Source organism: Ochotona princeps, chromosome 22 (assembly GCF_030435755.1).
Source record: "Ochotona princeps isolate mOchPri1 chromosome 22, mOchPri1.hap1, whole genome shotgun sequence".
Taxonomy (NCBI): Eukaryota; Metazoa; Chordata; class Mammalia; order Lagomorpha; family Ochotonidae; genus Ochotona; species Ochotona princeps.
The window spans coordinates 3411364-3426511 of NC_080853.1; the positions used below are offsets into that span (position 1 = coordinate 3411364).

The 15148-nt window shown below is 52.5% G+C and overlaps 1 protein-coding gene across 1 annotated transcript in view; it reads right to left on the bottom strand.

Annotated features, from left to right (window-relative positions):
• Nucleotides 1-741: 741 nt before the first annotated feature.
• Nucleotides 742-15148, bottom strand: part of CASS4 (Cas scaffold protein family member 4) — a 29356-nt gene continuing 14949 nt past the window's right edge. Inside the window, exons 2-6 of the mRNA XM_058679822.1 lie at nucleotides 13115-13528; nucleotides 8024-8125; nucleotides 6048-6128; nucleotides 3992-5266; nucleotides 742-1368 (exon numbers count right to left, since the gene is read on the bottom strand). Of these exons, the coding sequence (XP_058535805.1) occupies nucleotides 958-1368; nucleotides 3992-5266; nucleotides 6048-6128; nucleotides 8024-8125; nucleotides 13115-13528 (2283 nt within the window). The 3' untranslated portion in view covers nucleotides 742-957. The remainder of the gene's footprint in view (nucleotides 1369-3991; nucleotides 5267-6047; nucleotides 6129-8023; nucleotides 8126-13114; nucleotides 13529-15148) is intronic.

Here is a 15148-nt window from a genome sequence, read left to right on the forward strand (position 1 = left end):
GAAATATAAACTTCTCCCGAAAGGGCAGAATTTATCAACACAGACTCTGTAATGGACAAAGTAAACGAACAGAGAAGCAACTGAACATATGTATTGCAAATATGATGTGTGTTTTTAGGTTAAGATCATATAAGAAAAAATTTTCTTTTGACATAAGACTTGGATACCTAATTTGTACCAAATTCACAGAATTCAGTTTACAATGAAAAAACAGCTTATTATACTTTTTAAAAAGATTTACTTGTTCATTTGAAAGACAGTGTTACAGAGAGAGACAGAGAAGATCTTCCATTCGCTAGCCTACTCTTCAGATCACTGCAATAGCTGGGGTTGTGCCAGGCTGAAATCAGACGCTCCATCCGAGTCTGCCACGCAGGTGGCAGGGGCCAGATGCCTGGGTCATCTTCTGCTGCCTTTCCCAGCCCGTCCAGGCAGCTGTGTTGGAAGGGGAGCAGCCATGACACAAACTCACACCACTAAGGGATGTCAGCATTGCGGCCAGTGGTTTTATCTCCTACAACCCGCTGTACACATTGAGACTACACTCCCTTACACAGGATGCTTTGTGCTTCTCTTTCCTTTTGTATTGTCCACTGATTCACTGCTGTGTCTCCAGTGCCCAGGACTTGATGCCTAGTAGCTGTTCAATAAATATGCTTTAAAGAAAGCTATTTCTCTCTCTCTCTCTCTCTCTCCCCCACCTTCTCTCTCTCATACACACCCCCCAAATCAGTAATGGACAACACTTCCTGTGACCTCCTCAAACCCCAGCCCTGCATACCCCACACGGCGTGCTCAGTTTACAAGGTCTTTATTTATGCTTGAGTCTCCGTACTGATACCCCCATGGGGTGAGCCAGCGTCCTGAGGTTGCTCAGCCTTTTCGTGCTGGCTGTCAGCACATCTCTTGTAGCTCTGGCTAGGATTTCCCCAGGACAGAATGGCGCGGAGGAAGGGGTCATTCCAGAGTTCCTCTGAAGAGCCGCGTGTGCTGCTCCAGCCTCTCGGCCTCGGCCCGGAGCTGGCCCAGGGCGGCAGGGCTCGGGTACTTGAGCACGGCGTTCTTGGTGGCCAGCGCCAGGTCCTTGAGCAGGCCGCACAGGTGGCTGCTGCTGCACAGCACCTCATTGCGTACGTCCTTCTCCTGAGTCTCCCTGCACAGCGTGTCCACCAGCTTCTGCCCCGCCAGGACGATGAGCTTGCTCTGCGTGATGAAAGTCTCGGGCGGGGGGCTGTGGCTGAGGCTGCTGTGGAACACACTCAGGGCCTTGAAGAGCGCCCCAAAATACAGCCGGCAGTGTTCAGAGAGCTGGAGCTTCTTCCGGGGGTTCTGCTCGACCGGAGGGTGGGGACAAAGAGAGCCAGGACTCTAGAGATGGAGAGAGAAGAGAGGTAGGTGAGCCGACTGTGTTGGCCTTGGTTTGCCAGCCTCCCCGAAGGAGCAGCTGCACACCGTAACATTCCTCCTCCACATGAACGCGCACTTCCAGCACCTGCTACACATACTACACACGGCTGCGGATTATCATGCACACATGTGCGAGGGGTAAACTGCTTATTTTTGAGCAACAAATTCTGAAATTGGGCCCGGCGGCATGGCCTAGCAGCTAAAGTCCTCGCCTTGAACGCACCGGGATCCCATATGGGTACCGGTTCTAATCCCGGCAGCTCCACTTCCCATCCAGCTCCCTGCTTGTGGCCTGGGAAAGCAGTTGAGGACGGCCCAATGCATTGGGACCCTGCACCTGTGTGGGAGACCTGAAAGAGGTTCCAGGTTCCCGGCTTTGGATCGGCGCGCATCGGCCCGTTGCGACTCACTTGGGGAGTGAATCATCGGACGGAAGATCTTCTTCTCTGTCTCTCCTCCTCTCTATATATCTGACTTTGTAATAAAAATAAATCTTAAAAAAAAAATTCTGAAATCCACAGATTTCCCGTGAATTAAATAGTTTTACTTATTTGTTATCGCATTATTCAAAAGGCAGAAAGAGACAAGATAGAAGGAGAGAGGGAGAGAGAAAGAGAGAGACCTTCCATCTGTCTGCAATAGCAGGGGCTGGGCCGGGCCAAAGATGAACCCCTTGCCAGAGGTGCCCCGGGGTGGGCCCTGGCAGCTGGCTGCAAGGGGAAGGGGTGGGCACTCAAGCCTGAGCTTTGCTGGTCTTGGGCCAACTTCACACTGAACACGATGGCATATGCTTTGGCAGGACCAGCGTCTCAGGGCCTGCGTCCTGGTCCTCATCTGCCTCTGGGAGGGTGTGGCACCACATGAGGTCACTGGACACCTCTGCTTTCCCTCTCCCAGGCCCCCACGTGGCTGGCAGTTGGGCTGTCTCCCTAGGCCCTGTCCTCGGGCTTCAGGTGCTCACACACAGTGCTCCCTGCCCCGTGTGCTCCCTGAGCCGCTGTGCAGCCTTCACACTCGCTCTTTCACTCTTTCCATAGGTCCGCTTGCTGAAACTTGAAACCACTGAAGCTGATCAATGGAATACTGCCGCTCTCTGCCACAGCAAACTGCCCGTACAAGAAAACAATGATGGCATTTTTTGCTTTTAAACGAGTATCCAGGAAGTGCTGTAGACCCACAAGACCCAAACCCGAATGTGCTTCAGCTGCCGCCAGAAACATTAAAAGCAGGTCGAAGACAGCTAGTCACCGCTGTGCTGCCACATTGGTGAACTTGATAAGCACATGGAATCATTGCACTGATGCTGAGGGGCTTGTGTTCTGGTCCCTGGGGCTCTTTGTCTGTGTCTCTCTCTCTGCCTTTCAAGTTTGGTGCAGTAAATAGTGGCAAGCAAAAGAAAAGTGGTGAACAATAAACAAACATTAATTTTTTATTTTAGGCATAGTTTTTATCATAATGTAAAATTTCCATGAACTTTTGGAAGACCCCGCCTATACCTACACTAGGAATAGTTAGAATTCTGGAATGGGTTAATTGTAACAGTACCCAACACATCAGCAGAACAACAGGTGTCAAATGACTTTCCTGGCAACCTCTTCCCTCCAAGCACCTACTGGGCCCCTTGGCACTTGCCATCCTGAACTGCAGCTTCCCTTTCAACAGCTGCTTCACACATTCAGCCACAGACAGCCTGATGTTGCACAGTGACATCTCTATCCGCCAGGGACCGAACCTGTTACGGTGCGCACATCAGATTATGAAGGAGTTGAGCAGTTCCTGTCACCTGCTGATAACCTCGTAGCTGTCATCACATCACAGTGCAATGCATTGCTCCCACATTTGTTAACAGCTGGGTGCGGATAACTTACTGCACTGCCCATTACGTACAAATACAGCGCACGCAATACGGTACCGTGGCAGTGATGTAAACAACTGTGTTTATTGTCTTGTTCCTTTTCGTTTTCATTTTAGCATGCTTCTTATTCAAACCTTGCTTGGCTGTGAGCCTGTGTCTGTGCTAAGCCAGCTGTAGTCTCTGATGTCTTGTGTCTACTGCATTGCTTGGTTGCCCCAAGAGGCTGCACAGAGTTAGGGATGGACCCATAGCGTTGTGTCAGCATGCTCTGCAGCCTTCAACTGCGACGTCGCCCAACGCTGCACCTCTCAGCAACATCCCTACGGCATGACTCATGACTGGGCTCATAAGAGGGACTGTGGTCTGGAAGCTTGAAGAAACATTTCTAAGAAACAGACACCACAATCGATTGAATTTATAATTGTCAAAAACGCAAGGAATCTTGGGGGTGAAATCCAAAACTACTCAGCGAACAGATGTTTGCAATCTTTTCTAACTTTAGCTTCAGAAGTTAACCTGATCCCCCAAGATCAGAAGAAAAGCCCTCATGAGGACCTGCCTGTCCTGAAGAGGAAGCTGTTTATTTTATATCTGGAAGGTCACTTGGGGTATTTTATTTTCTGGAATGTGGGATCAATGCCCCTTCGTGCCCACACGCCATGGCAAGACCCTCCGTGTGTCCCTGAGGACCACCCACTCCAGGTCACACCCTCGGAACTCTGGACTCACCTGCCCACAGGCACTGCTGCTGTTCAACAGTGCAGGGCGGTGATGGCTCTCTCTTGGCTCATCACAAGGAGTACTCTGCGGGCAGGACTCCATTTCTCCCTGGGGAAGCCGAATGCACTCTTCACATTTCAAATCTGCATTTGGGCTCAAGTGAGAGGCCTCTGCCTTCCGACAATTCTTAAAAAGGAGCTTCCCATTGGCAATGACCATGGAGGCAAACCTCTTGATGTCTTCTGGAACCATCCGTGCCACCATGACAAATCTCTCCAGGTCATCTGGGTTATTTTGAACTTGGTCTGTTACAAGCACTTCTAGGGACCAGCCGCAGCTGTCCAGGCTTGCCTTGGTTTCTAGCAGGGTCTGGTAAGACCTGGAGATTGTGTGGAGCTGGTCCCGAATTCTGGCGTGAAGGTTGCTATCTGTGAGGCTGCAGGCTGTCCCGCAGATGCCTCGGGCGAAATCCAGGAATTCTCTCAAAGATGCCTCTGTATGGTCAGCCGCCCTGTGGATGGCATTGATGTTGGCCTCCATGTAGTCTCTGGACCTCCACTTCCTGCTCACGAACAACATCAGGCCCGCTGCAGAGCTCACCACCTTGTGCTGCAGGGCCATCACCATCTCCCTGGCCCAGTCCAGGTCCAAGGTCAGCTCCCTGGCTGATTCCTCTGAGGAGGAGTCAGTGGACATGGAGGAACAAGACGACAGGACGCTGGCTCTGCTGTCGGAGCTGGAGATGGAGTGTGTGTCTGTCTCGGGGGATGGAGACCTGTGCCACCTGGAGAAGCAGGCGGCCTTGAGGGAAGGCTCCACAGCCTCCTCGGCCTTCCTTGGCTCTGTCTCAGCCTGACGGACACTCAGCGTTGCTTTGGGGATGTCATAAATGTTGGGCTTGGTGTTCCGCAGCTCCCCTCGGGTGCCCAGAAAACTGGAAGGCAACTTGTGGCCAACACTTTCATCAGCAGGCAATGTGGCTCTGAGCACCAGGACGTGGTGAGAGGTGACTTCCGGCAGGCTAAGCTTCTTCTTGGTGGGCACGCTGCTGGATGGCTGGGCAGGCAGGGACCTGGCTCTGATGCCTGGAGGGCTGGAGTCAGCAGAGCCAGGACTGGGGGCTGCGGGAGATCCTGTCTCTTCCGCCAGGCTCCTCAGTGCTGAGCTTCTGACACTGGCCTTTCCCGGAGACAGTGGAGTCTTGTAAATCCACTCTGACTTCTGAGGGCTTGGCAGCGAGTGGTAGCCACTGTTCTTTACAGCCACCACTGGCGTCAGGGGCTCCTGGGGAACAATCATACACAGTCACCCGGTCAGAGGCAAGAATAGGAAGGTCTGAGTGGTCTTTAGGTTAGGTTGTCACTCCCCTGCTCCGTCGGTGGCTCCCAATGGCTGTCATCACGCACAGCCCTTCGCAGTCTGCCTCCATTTCTTCGCTCTGCTTCAACTGTGCGCATTCCATCATATCCCCCAGCATCCTTGTAGGTCCAGGTGTGGGCCTGTGTCCCTCCCACCTCAACCGTCCTGAGCTCAAAGTGCTCCAGGGTGCAGGAAGGGGAGTCTGTTCTCATCTTGCTCCAAAATGGATCCTTCTGCTCTGATGCCTGTCCCATCATCCCTTCCCACTCAGCAAACTCCTATGCACCCCTCAGTGGCCTATGGACTCATTCCTGCTTTGTAATGACCTTGGGTACAGTGTTGTCTAAGGGACACAGTGGTAGCATCCCATAACAAGCTCACCTCCCATGGATTTCCAATTAGTTCACCCCGCCCCCCAACACACACACACACACACACACACACACACACACACACACACACACACAAAAAAGCCTGCCATCTCTGAAGTCCTGCACGGAGAGGAGCAATGAGCAGCATTTGCTGTGCAAGCGGATACATTGCAGAGGTGATCCCACATCCGACTCCCCACACATGGCCACAGCCCATGGCTGGTCCTGCTTGGTTAGGGAGCTGTCTGGCCTCAGGGGACCTGTGAGAACTGTTAAGAGGAGTTGGCGTTAGAGGGTTTGGGAACCCTGCATGTCAGCTCCCTTTCCCGACTTACATTGGCATGGCTGGTCGGTTGGCACGGTCCTGCCTTGTGGGGTCTGGATGGTATGTCGTACAATGGCTGCTTCTCCGGCTCCTGGGGAAAGAGCGCAAAGGACAGCTTAGGTTTTATCCTTCCTGGTGACTGCGATAACAGGCACCCAAGGTCTTGGTGTCTGCTCTGAAGCAGGAGCCACATCCTGGAGGACCTGGGGCTGCAAGCGTGTGTGCCGCAGTGAACATCACTGCACTCAACCATGGGCTTGGTGCTCTAGAAGGTGCCATACTGGGGCAGGCCTTCGGCCTGGTACCTAAGATGCAAGTGCCTGGCACTGGGGTGCCTGGATCCAGTACCCAGCTCCTGCTCCTGTGTCCCAGCTTCCTGCCAAGGCAAATGCTGGGAAGCAGCAGGGATGGCTCACATGGTTGGATCGCCCTGCTGCCCACGTAGGAGACCTGGACTGGATCAAGGCCTTGGCTCCTGGCTTCAGCGTGGCCCAGCCCCGACCAGTGTCGGTATTTGGGAGAGTGAACCGTGGATGGGTGCTCATGGCCTGTCTCTCAAACAGGACCAAATAAAAGAAAATAACATCAAACACACTGCCTCCATGGCAGCCGTGCACTGAGTCAACCACAGTTCCCCGAGTTAAACGAGACAGCCATCTTCCTCTGTGACTTAGCTGTAACACCAAATTAAGTCAGAAGAACAAATCAGACTGGGACCTACAAGGTCATCTGTTTCTTGTTTTAGTCAGTAGGAATTTTCCAGGGTTTACCGCTCACATATTCATTTATTGTGTGCCTACTAACAAAAAGCCACTAAACCAAATGACCACAGCCATAGGCAGCAGTGAGAGTACGAAGGACACCTTGACCCATTGGCACATGTGTGCCCTCCTGAGGGCCTGCCAAGTACCAGTCACTGGGCTTCTTTAAAATGCAACTTTCCCTCCCTTGCTCAACCACTTCAGTGAATTCTGGTATACGTGAAGGTACTTCAAGAAGTTTACAGAAAATGAAGTTAAAAGATATGTTTAGAGATTAGCATGGTAGTGTGGTAAGCTGATCCTCCACCTGCAGTGTTGGCATCCCACATGCTCTGGTTCTAGTCCCGGATGCTTCACTTCCCATCCAACTCCCTGCTGATGGTCTGGGAAAGCAGCAGAGGATGGTCCAGGTTCTTGGACCCCTGCTCCCAAGTGGGAGACCCAGAAGAGGCTCCTGACTCCTGGCTTCAGACTGGCCTAGATCAGCTATTGTTGTCATTTGGGAAGTGCACCAGCAGGTGGAAGATCTCTCTGTCTCTTCTTCTAGTTCTGATTTTCAAGTGAAATAAATCATGAATTATTTTTAAAAATGCCATGCTTGTTTTGGTGGGAAAGTATTTTGAAATCCATGTATAATTTTTCCAACAGCCAAGGCTATGGTGGGTGAAACCAGGAGCTAAGAACTCAATCTGGGTCTGCCACATATGCGACAGAGCCCCGAGGACTTGAGCCATGTCCTGGCGCCTCCCAGGGTGTGCATTAGCAGGAAGCTGGATCTGGGGCAGAACCAGGACTCCAGTCTAGGTACTCTGATATAGCAGGCAGGCATCCCAAGAGTCTTAACTGATACACTAATGCCTACCCTGACTTAGAAAATGCATGTGTATGTACATGCAATATTGATTAAGAATGAGAAGTCAAGCTCGTTCAAACTACCCAGGATTCAAATAGTCATGATGTTCTGAGCAGGCCCGGCCTTCACTGGCGCGAGGGAGTGACCTGAGTGGGTGTGTGTATATGGGGCTTCCAGAGCTGATGGAAAATGCACATGATCTAATTTCATTTCCCAGGAACTTTCAGAAGCCCACGTGTGTCCTGTCATTGAGCTCCCAGGAGTCTAGCTCCATGAGGCTGAAACATGAGGCTGAAACATGATGCCTTGTGCCACCCAGGGCCCTAACTGGGTGTGGAGGTCCGGGCCAAGCAGCTGCCAGGTGAGACTCACCTTGTCAACAGAGAGGACACGGCTCTGGGCAGGCACGTCGTACACCTGTGTAGGCAGCGTTGGCAAGGAGGCTCGCGTGGGTCTGGGAAGCGAGACGAGGGCCTTGGGGAGGAATGGAAGAGGACAGAGGGTTAGAGATATCATACCGCCCCTCACTGCTGCCTGTGTCCCCCTGGAAGCAAGTAAGAATGCAGGTTCTTGGGCCACACATGCAACATGTGTACAAGTCTGCTCTTCTGAGACTGGGAGGCTGTGACGCGGGTAGAGGGACTAGGGAGCAGGTGAATCATGGATGGTAGCTTTGGCGGCATGAGTGGAGGTCAGGGAGATCTTCACAGAGGGGTCTGAATGAGGGGAGCAGTGGGAGGAAGTGGGGGCTGTGAGCAGATGGCTGCTCAGCTGGGGCTGGGGTTTACCCACAGATGGCAGGAAGCAGTCTGGCTGGCAGATAACTAGGAGCTCTTAATCAGCTACTGCTTCTGCCTTGCTAGGAGTCTGCACCCATAAATGGTCACTTGGGGTTCAGATGAGCCCTCTGGTATGTTGCTGTCCACTGTGAGTACTCATGGGTACCTCCCTGTGTGCAAGGGTCCCACATTGGACCTTAGGGGTGGCTAGGGCTAAAGCGTATGGATACCTGGAAGGCCATTCAGTTGTGGTGTGGGCATGGGGGCCCGACCACTCATTACACTATCCCTAGGGCTGGCACGAATTTGCTGCTTTTGGCGGATGCATGCCTATCAACAAGATGGTAAGAAACAAGATGCCAAGAGTGAACTGCCCTTTCGGCCCCTCCTGGGGTTGGCATTACAGGTGCAGGTGAACTTGCTGCAGAGCGGGCACAACGTCCCAAGGATGCATCTCAGCTGTCAGCTTCCCTGCTCTGAGTGACAGCTGCTTCAAGCCCGCGCGATGTGCTCTCAGGACGAGCATGGGAGTGGGGGCCTCCCGCTTGTCACCACACAGGGAAGCAGACATCCCAGAGAGGGGTGTCCGGCCTGGCACTCCGCCTACATGCCCGCTCCATGGCTCCCAGGGAGTGATCTTGCCCCATGGGCAGATGCTGACCCCCACCGTGGCCCTGTTGTACACACAGGCTCAAGTTCACAATTCTTGCCCTGCCTTTCCCTACACCTCACAATTATACTTCCTTTCCTCTGTGTGTGAGATGGAAGACACACTCCTGTCTTCCTCACCATAGCACTTTATCCTCGGTGGTCTTAGGGTAATTGGTCCTGGACAGGCTTGTTGACAGTTCCCCCACTGCATCTGGGATTAAACTCCAGTGCCTGGCCAGGCCGAACAGGTCATGCATTGTCCTAGGGCAGGAGTGGCTCTGCCCTCAGCCTCACTTCCACGTCGCCTCCCTGCTGCCTCCACTCACCTGTCTGCCCCAGCTCTCTCTCACTGCAGCCTTCCCTTGCTCCCTGGCCCGTTTCTTCCCTAGCCCCCCATGTGTAGGTGGCAACTTTGTGGGTCACACAGGCTAGCAGAGAATTTAGAGGGAGCCAAGGGACTTTCCTGTGTGTGACACTGTGGGTAGAAGGAAGCCAGTTAGAAAACACTGCATGCTTCTTGGAAAAGGTTGGCTCAGAGGCCAATTGATTAAGGAACATGTCTGAGCAATGTGGTTGTGACAGGTGTGGGGAGACAGAAGGAAACTCCGCTTCAGGAAGCTGTGGGTCCAAGAGCAATCTGGCCAGGAAAGCTAGCCCTTCCCACCCAAAACCCCAAGCAGTCCCTTCTCCGAGCTTCAACTGGAATCAAACGTGTTCTTTCTGCATGTGGTGTTTGGTTCTTCATAAAACCAGCCCCCACATATTACATAAAGGAGGTTGAAATAAAAAGTAAAACGCAGCATGAGCAGCGGCTCCCGGGGGGTGAACGGGGGTGCGGCACGGGCTTCTGGGTGCTGCTCCTATGCTGTCTCTGCACCCGGATTCTGGTGATCTCGCTCGAACCTCAGGATCTTTAGGTGACACTTCAATTAAAATGACAAATTCACCGGGGCAGGTACTCGGCCCAGCAGTTACACCACTGAGTAGGGAGGCTGCACATCCTGGCTCAGCTCCTGACCCCAGCTCCTGGGGTGGTGCACCCCGGGAGTCAGCAGCTGATGGCTCCAGCTCTCAGAGCCCTGCCTCTCACTTGGGAGACCTGGGCTGAGTTCCCAGCAACTGGGTAGCTTCAGCCTGGCCCGATCCTGGCTGCCACAGGCATTTTGCGCATGAACCAGTGGGTAAGCTCTCTCTATTTCTCTGCCTTTCTTAGGTAAAGAAATCATGAAAGAACACGTTACTTGTCAATGGCTCTGGCAGTATGATGGTGCTTCCAAAAATGTGCGGAGAAATGAAATTAAAACCTAAGTTTAATGTTTTTGGAAAAGAATAGCTCCAGCCACAGGTCAGGAACAAGAAGACCCAGGGCCGGGGATGCTTAGAAGAGTCTGTGAACTGTTGTGCACAGACCTGTCAAGGAAACACCAGTTCCAGTCCCTCTGGCATTGGCTGCAGGCCCCCATGTGGGCAGTCACTGCTGTGTGGGATAGTATCCTCTCTGCATGGTGCACAGGGCTTCCAACTGACGGCCCACAGAGTCTCTTCCAGCAAGAGAGAACCCTGGTGTGACGTTTGGATGTCTTGCTTAGCACAAGTTGAGAAAAATGACATCTGTCCACCTGCCTGCAAACTTGAACTCAGTTTGGGGTCAACTTGAGTCCAGAGGCAGCCAACAAGCATAAGAGGCATCCATTCAGTGACTCGCCCAGACTGTGTATCTGGCCTGTGGATTGTCCACTGGGGAACAGCTCCTCAATTGTAGCTGAGGCGCTCCTGGCTCCCCCTGAAGCTACAGCCTTGGACTTGGGATGAAATGCCAAGAGTGCATGCGTGAGGGGCCCTGCCTGCCTCTCCTGTGGATCAGAAAATCTTGAACCTTGCTTCTAGCTCCTTCCAGCTTCTTCCTTCCTGGAGCAGAGCAAGAAGTGAAATTATTCAGAATTGCTAGTGGTGACCTTAGAAACAACCAGTTCCAAACTTTTGATATAAAAGAGGAAAGAGAAACACAGAGGCTGTTGAGATGTTCCCAACTCCACTCTCCCAGCATGACACAGTGTCTGCCCCGGGTGCCCTAGAAGCTGCACCTGTTGCTTTAAGAGACCCCAAGCACAGAAAAGGCAAAAAAGAGAAAACGGGGGGAATGGGGAGTAAGTGGAGCTTCCTTGCTAACAGGGAAGGGATTGAAGCAAAGAAGAAAAAAAAAAAAGGCAGGGAAGTCCCCCAGGTATTTTTCTGTGACAAGCCCAGGAGGCCCGCTGGGCAACAGAGTTCCCCACCGGGTTCTGTGGTTTTGCTGGCTGCCGCTGCCTGCCCATGCCAGGCTCAGACGGTGAGCACCTTCAGGCCAATACCACTCTTCCAGCTAATGCCTGCACGGTTTATGGAGTTCAGTGTCAACAGCAAACTTGTGCCTCCTTTCATGGTGATGTCTGTCCAGCAGTACTGAGGCCTGTGCTTCTGAAGGCTTAGGTTGGGTTTGGTCATGCCACACATTCAACAGCCTGGCATCATATGGGTGCTGCAAACACTGGGCATCCAGTGGGTGTTGCATTTGTTTATTTTGTCTGTGAGGGGAGGAGGGTGACTGTGGATTTTGTTTTTCTTTAATAGCTTTTGAAGGAATTCAAATGAACCTCTTCTAATGAAACCCCCCAAGGCTCTCTTGGAGTGGGCCACTGACATGTCAGCCCAGATACAGACCAGCTGTCCCAGAAAAAAAGGGACTTAGTGTCCAACTGGCAGCCTGCTTCCAACAGTCCCCTCAGCTGCTGCTGGAGTCCATGGCCAGGCCCGGGGGAGCAACTGTTCCATGTCACAGCTGCTTGGGGCTTGGAAACGCAGGAATGTTTAAAGACTCAACCCATTGGTTATTGAAGGCAGCATTGGAAGCGGATGTGGAGGGGGCCTGGGTTCCTGGGGTCTCCACCAAGCACGGATCAGCGATGGTGGCTTTTCCCTGCACACAGCCCTCACCGACACCCATCACCAGCGCTGTGGCCAGGAGGCTGTGCTGTCTGAGCGCAAGCGAAGTGTCTGGCGGCAGACAGCTGCTGTGACAGAGGCTGCTGCCAGTCTGACCCGGCATGAAGCCAGGGCCTGGGAGAAGCCGTGACTCTTCTCTTGACTTGTTCAGATTTCTTTCCTTACCAAAAGAAATGAAGTTTTCAATTTGCTTTTACTGAGTGCTTTGTTTCCTTTTCTTCAAACGAATTTTTTTAGAAGTTACAGCTGTCATCACACACAAGTCATATTCCTAGTTGACCTGCTAATCATGCAATATGGCCTCAGCCAGGCCCCGTCCTGGGATCTGGGGCACAGACGTGAAGGAGTTAAGGCCCCAGCTTGGCATCCTCTTTCACTTTCTCCCTAACCAGTTCCCTGTCCTGACGGTGCCTGTGTGGTCTGGGTTCCTTTGGGTCATTTCCATGTGTGTGAGCACAGCACGGGTAGACACGCAGGATTCCTCGCCCAGTCTTTGCTTGGGTTCAGTTGAGGTGGACCCCTCTCTCCCCTTAGAAGCGGCTCGCAGAGCCACTCACTGCGGTGACGTGCCTCTGTGTGCTCACCAAACCTCCCACAACCGACATGGAACCTCACCAGTTTCCCATCAGGACGGGCCTTCTCAGCCAGAAACATATTTGTCTTTGTATTTTTGTGCTATCTAAGCACAGTTCTAGTTGGCGGGGCTGTTTACATTGTAAACAGAGGGTGACTTCTTCCTTTGATCTCAAGGGAACCCAGCCTCCTATTAGCTGCCCAGTGCTTCCTTCTGGTGTGAAACCGCCACGACCATCCACCACCGGGGCGTTCACGCGCAGCCCCACCAAGCCTTTGGCTTTACCAACAACATGCTTAGTCTTCGGGAACAGGGGGTCACAGAGGTGCTGACAAAGGAGCACAAGCTCCCCCGTCACGTTTGTCAATGATCTGGCTTTCCAGCAGGCACAGTGGTCCTGCTGTACAGCCAGGCCTTGGCCAGTGAAGTCCCTGTTTCCACACCCCTGAGCTGGTCTTTCTTTGCAAACGTGCTTACCTGTCTTGGGAAGGTTAGAGTCTTCTCGCAGATGATTCTGGCACTTGCAGGTGGGTCAGGAAATTCATACACTTGGTCTGAGAGTAGCAGGGGCCCCTCCACCCAGCCCTTCATCTGCTCATATACGGATCCTGCGGGTGGAGGGTGGAGCAGGGCAGGCACCTGGGAGGCCTCTTCTGGGGCTTTTTCTGGGCCCCTCAGGGCTGGAGAGTAGGGCAGGTCTGCTGGGGTCTCCAGGAGGATTTGCAAGCGGTTGGCAGGAGCCAGGCCTTGCTTCCCATGGAGCAGGCACTTCCACCAGCCCTCACTTTCTGGCACGTTCTGCTCCAGAATGGTCAAGATGTCCCCTCTGCAGAAGGCCAACTCGTCCAAGCAGTCAGGGTGGTTGTCATAGAGGGCTCTGGCCAGCAGCGTCTAGTTGGGGCGGCAGGGGCAGAAGAGAGAATTGGCTGTTATCAGCATGGTGCCCAGTCCACTCACTCGCAAGCCTCAGTGCGGGTCAGAGCTGTGATGCCACGTCCTTCTCTGCCCCCGGGAGTCTTGGCCCTGCTTGGCCTGACCTCTTCCTTGCTGCCCTTGGGGACTCAGGCGATGAAACGTCACACCCTCAGGGCGACCTTGCCAGTGCCCTAATACATTCCATGAGCCTGTTTCATTTGTGCAGACTGTGACCCTTGCAGTTGCATAGCTGAGTACAACAAAGCACAAGGTTGGTTTGAAATCTTGGCTGTAGCACACGGTAAGGTTAAAATTCCAGGCTTTTGTATTCATGAGTAAATCAGCTACCCTTATTTCCTGATGGGTAAAATATCTGCCTCGTGGGATTGTTGTTCAAACTATACAGCATTTAACATCTCTTTCTCCAAAGCAAGCATTTGGCTGTTGCTTCTTTATTTATTTGAAATGAAAAGACAGAAACTCCCATATGCTATTTTTTTAAGATTTATATCTTTTTCACCAGAAAGACAGGTTTTTACAGAGAGAAGGAGACACAGAAAGATCCTCTATCCACTAATTTACTCCTCAAGTGGGCACAATGGCCGGAGCTGAGCTGATTCAAAGCCAGGAGCCAGGAGCATCTTCTGGATCTCCCATGCGGGTGCAGGGTCCCAAGGCTTTGGGCCATCCTCTGGGTAGAGGCCACAAACAGGGAACTGGGTGGGAAGCGGAGCGGCTGGGACACGCATCAACGCCCACAAGGGACCATGCATGATGAAGGCAAGGACCCAGCCAGCGAGCCATTGTGCTAGGCCTCTGTATGCTATTTCTCTCCTCAAATGCTTATAACAGCCTCAAACTGGGGGGCTGAAAGTGGGAGCTGGGAACTCAGTCCAAGTACTGCACACAGGTGGCAGAGATGCAACTTTTTGAGCCATTCCTGCTTCCTCCCAGCTTCGGCATTAATAGGAGGATGGAGTCAGGGATTGGAGGTGGGGCTCAAACCCAGGTACTCCATTACAAGATGCAAGCATCTTGCCAGTGTCTGAACTGCTAGCTCCAATGTCCATCCTGTCCTAAGTATCTTGTTGCTAGCATGGAGCTGGGTGGGAAGTGGAGCAGCCAAGACATGAACCAGCACCCATATGGGTTCCTGGGAATGGTAAAGTCATGCTTTAGCCAGTGAGCCTTCGTGCCAGGCCCTCTATTCAGGACTTTAAAACAGAGGCTGTTGGGGCTGACACTATGGTATGGTGGATAAAGCCTCTACCTGTTTCGCTGACATCCCATCTGGCTGCTGGTTCACGTCCTGGCTGTTCCTTCCTATCCAGCTTCCTGCTAATGTGCCTGCTAAAATGCAGTGAAGGATGGACCACATGCTTGGACCTCTGCACCCACGAGGGAGACCTGGATGAAGCTCACGGCTCCTGGTTACAGACCAGCCAAACTCCGGCCATTTGGGAAGTGAATCAGTGGATGGAATCTATCTCTTTTTCTCTCTTCACCTTTGAAAAAATAGATCTTAAGCAAAATCAGAGGCTGTCATTTACAACAAGAAATATGCTAGCTGACAATGGATAGGTGATTAATGTATGT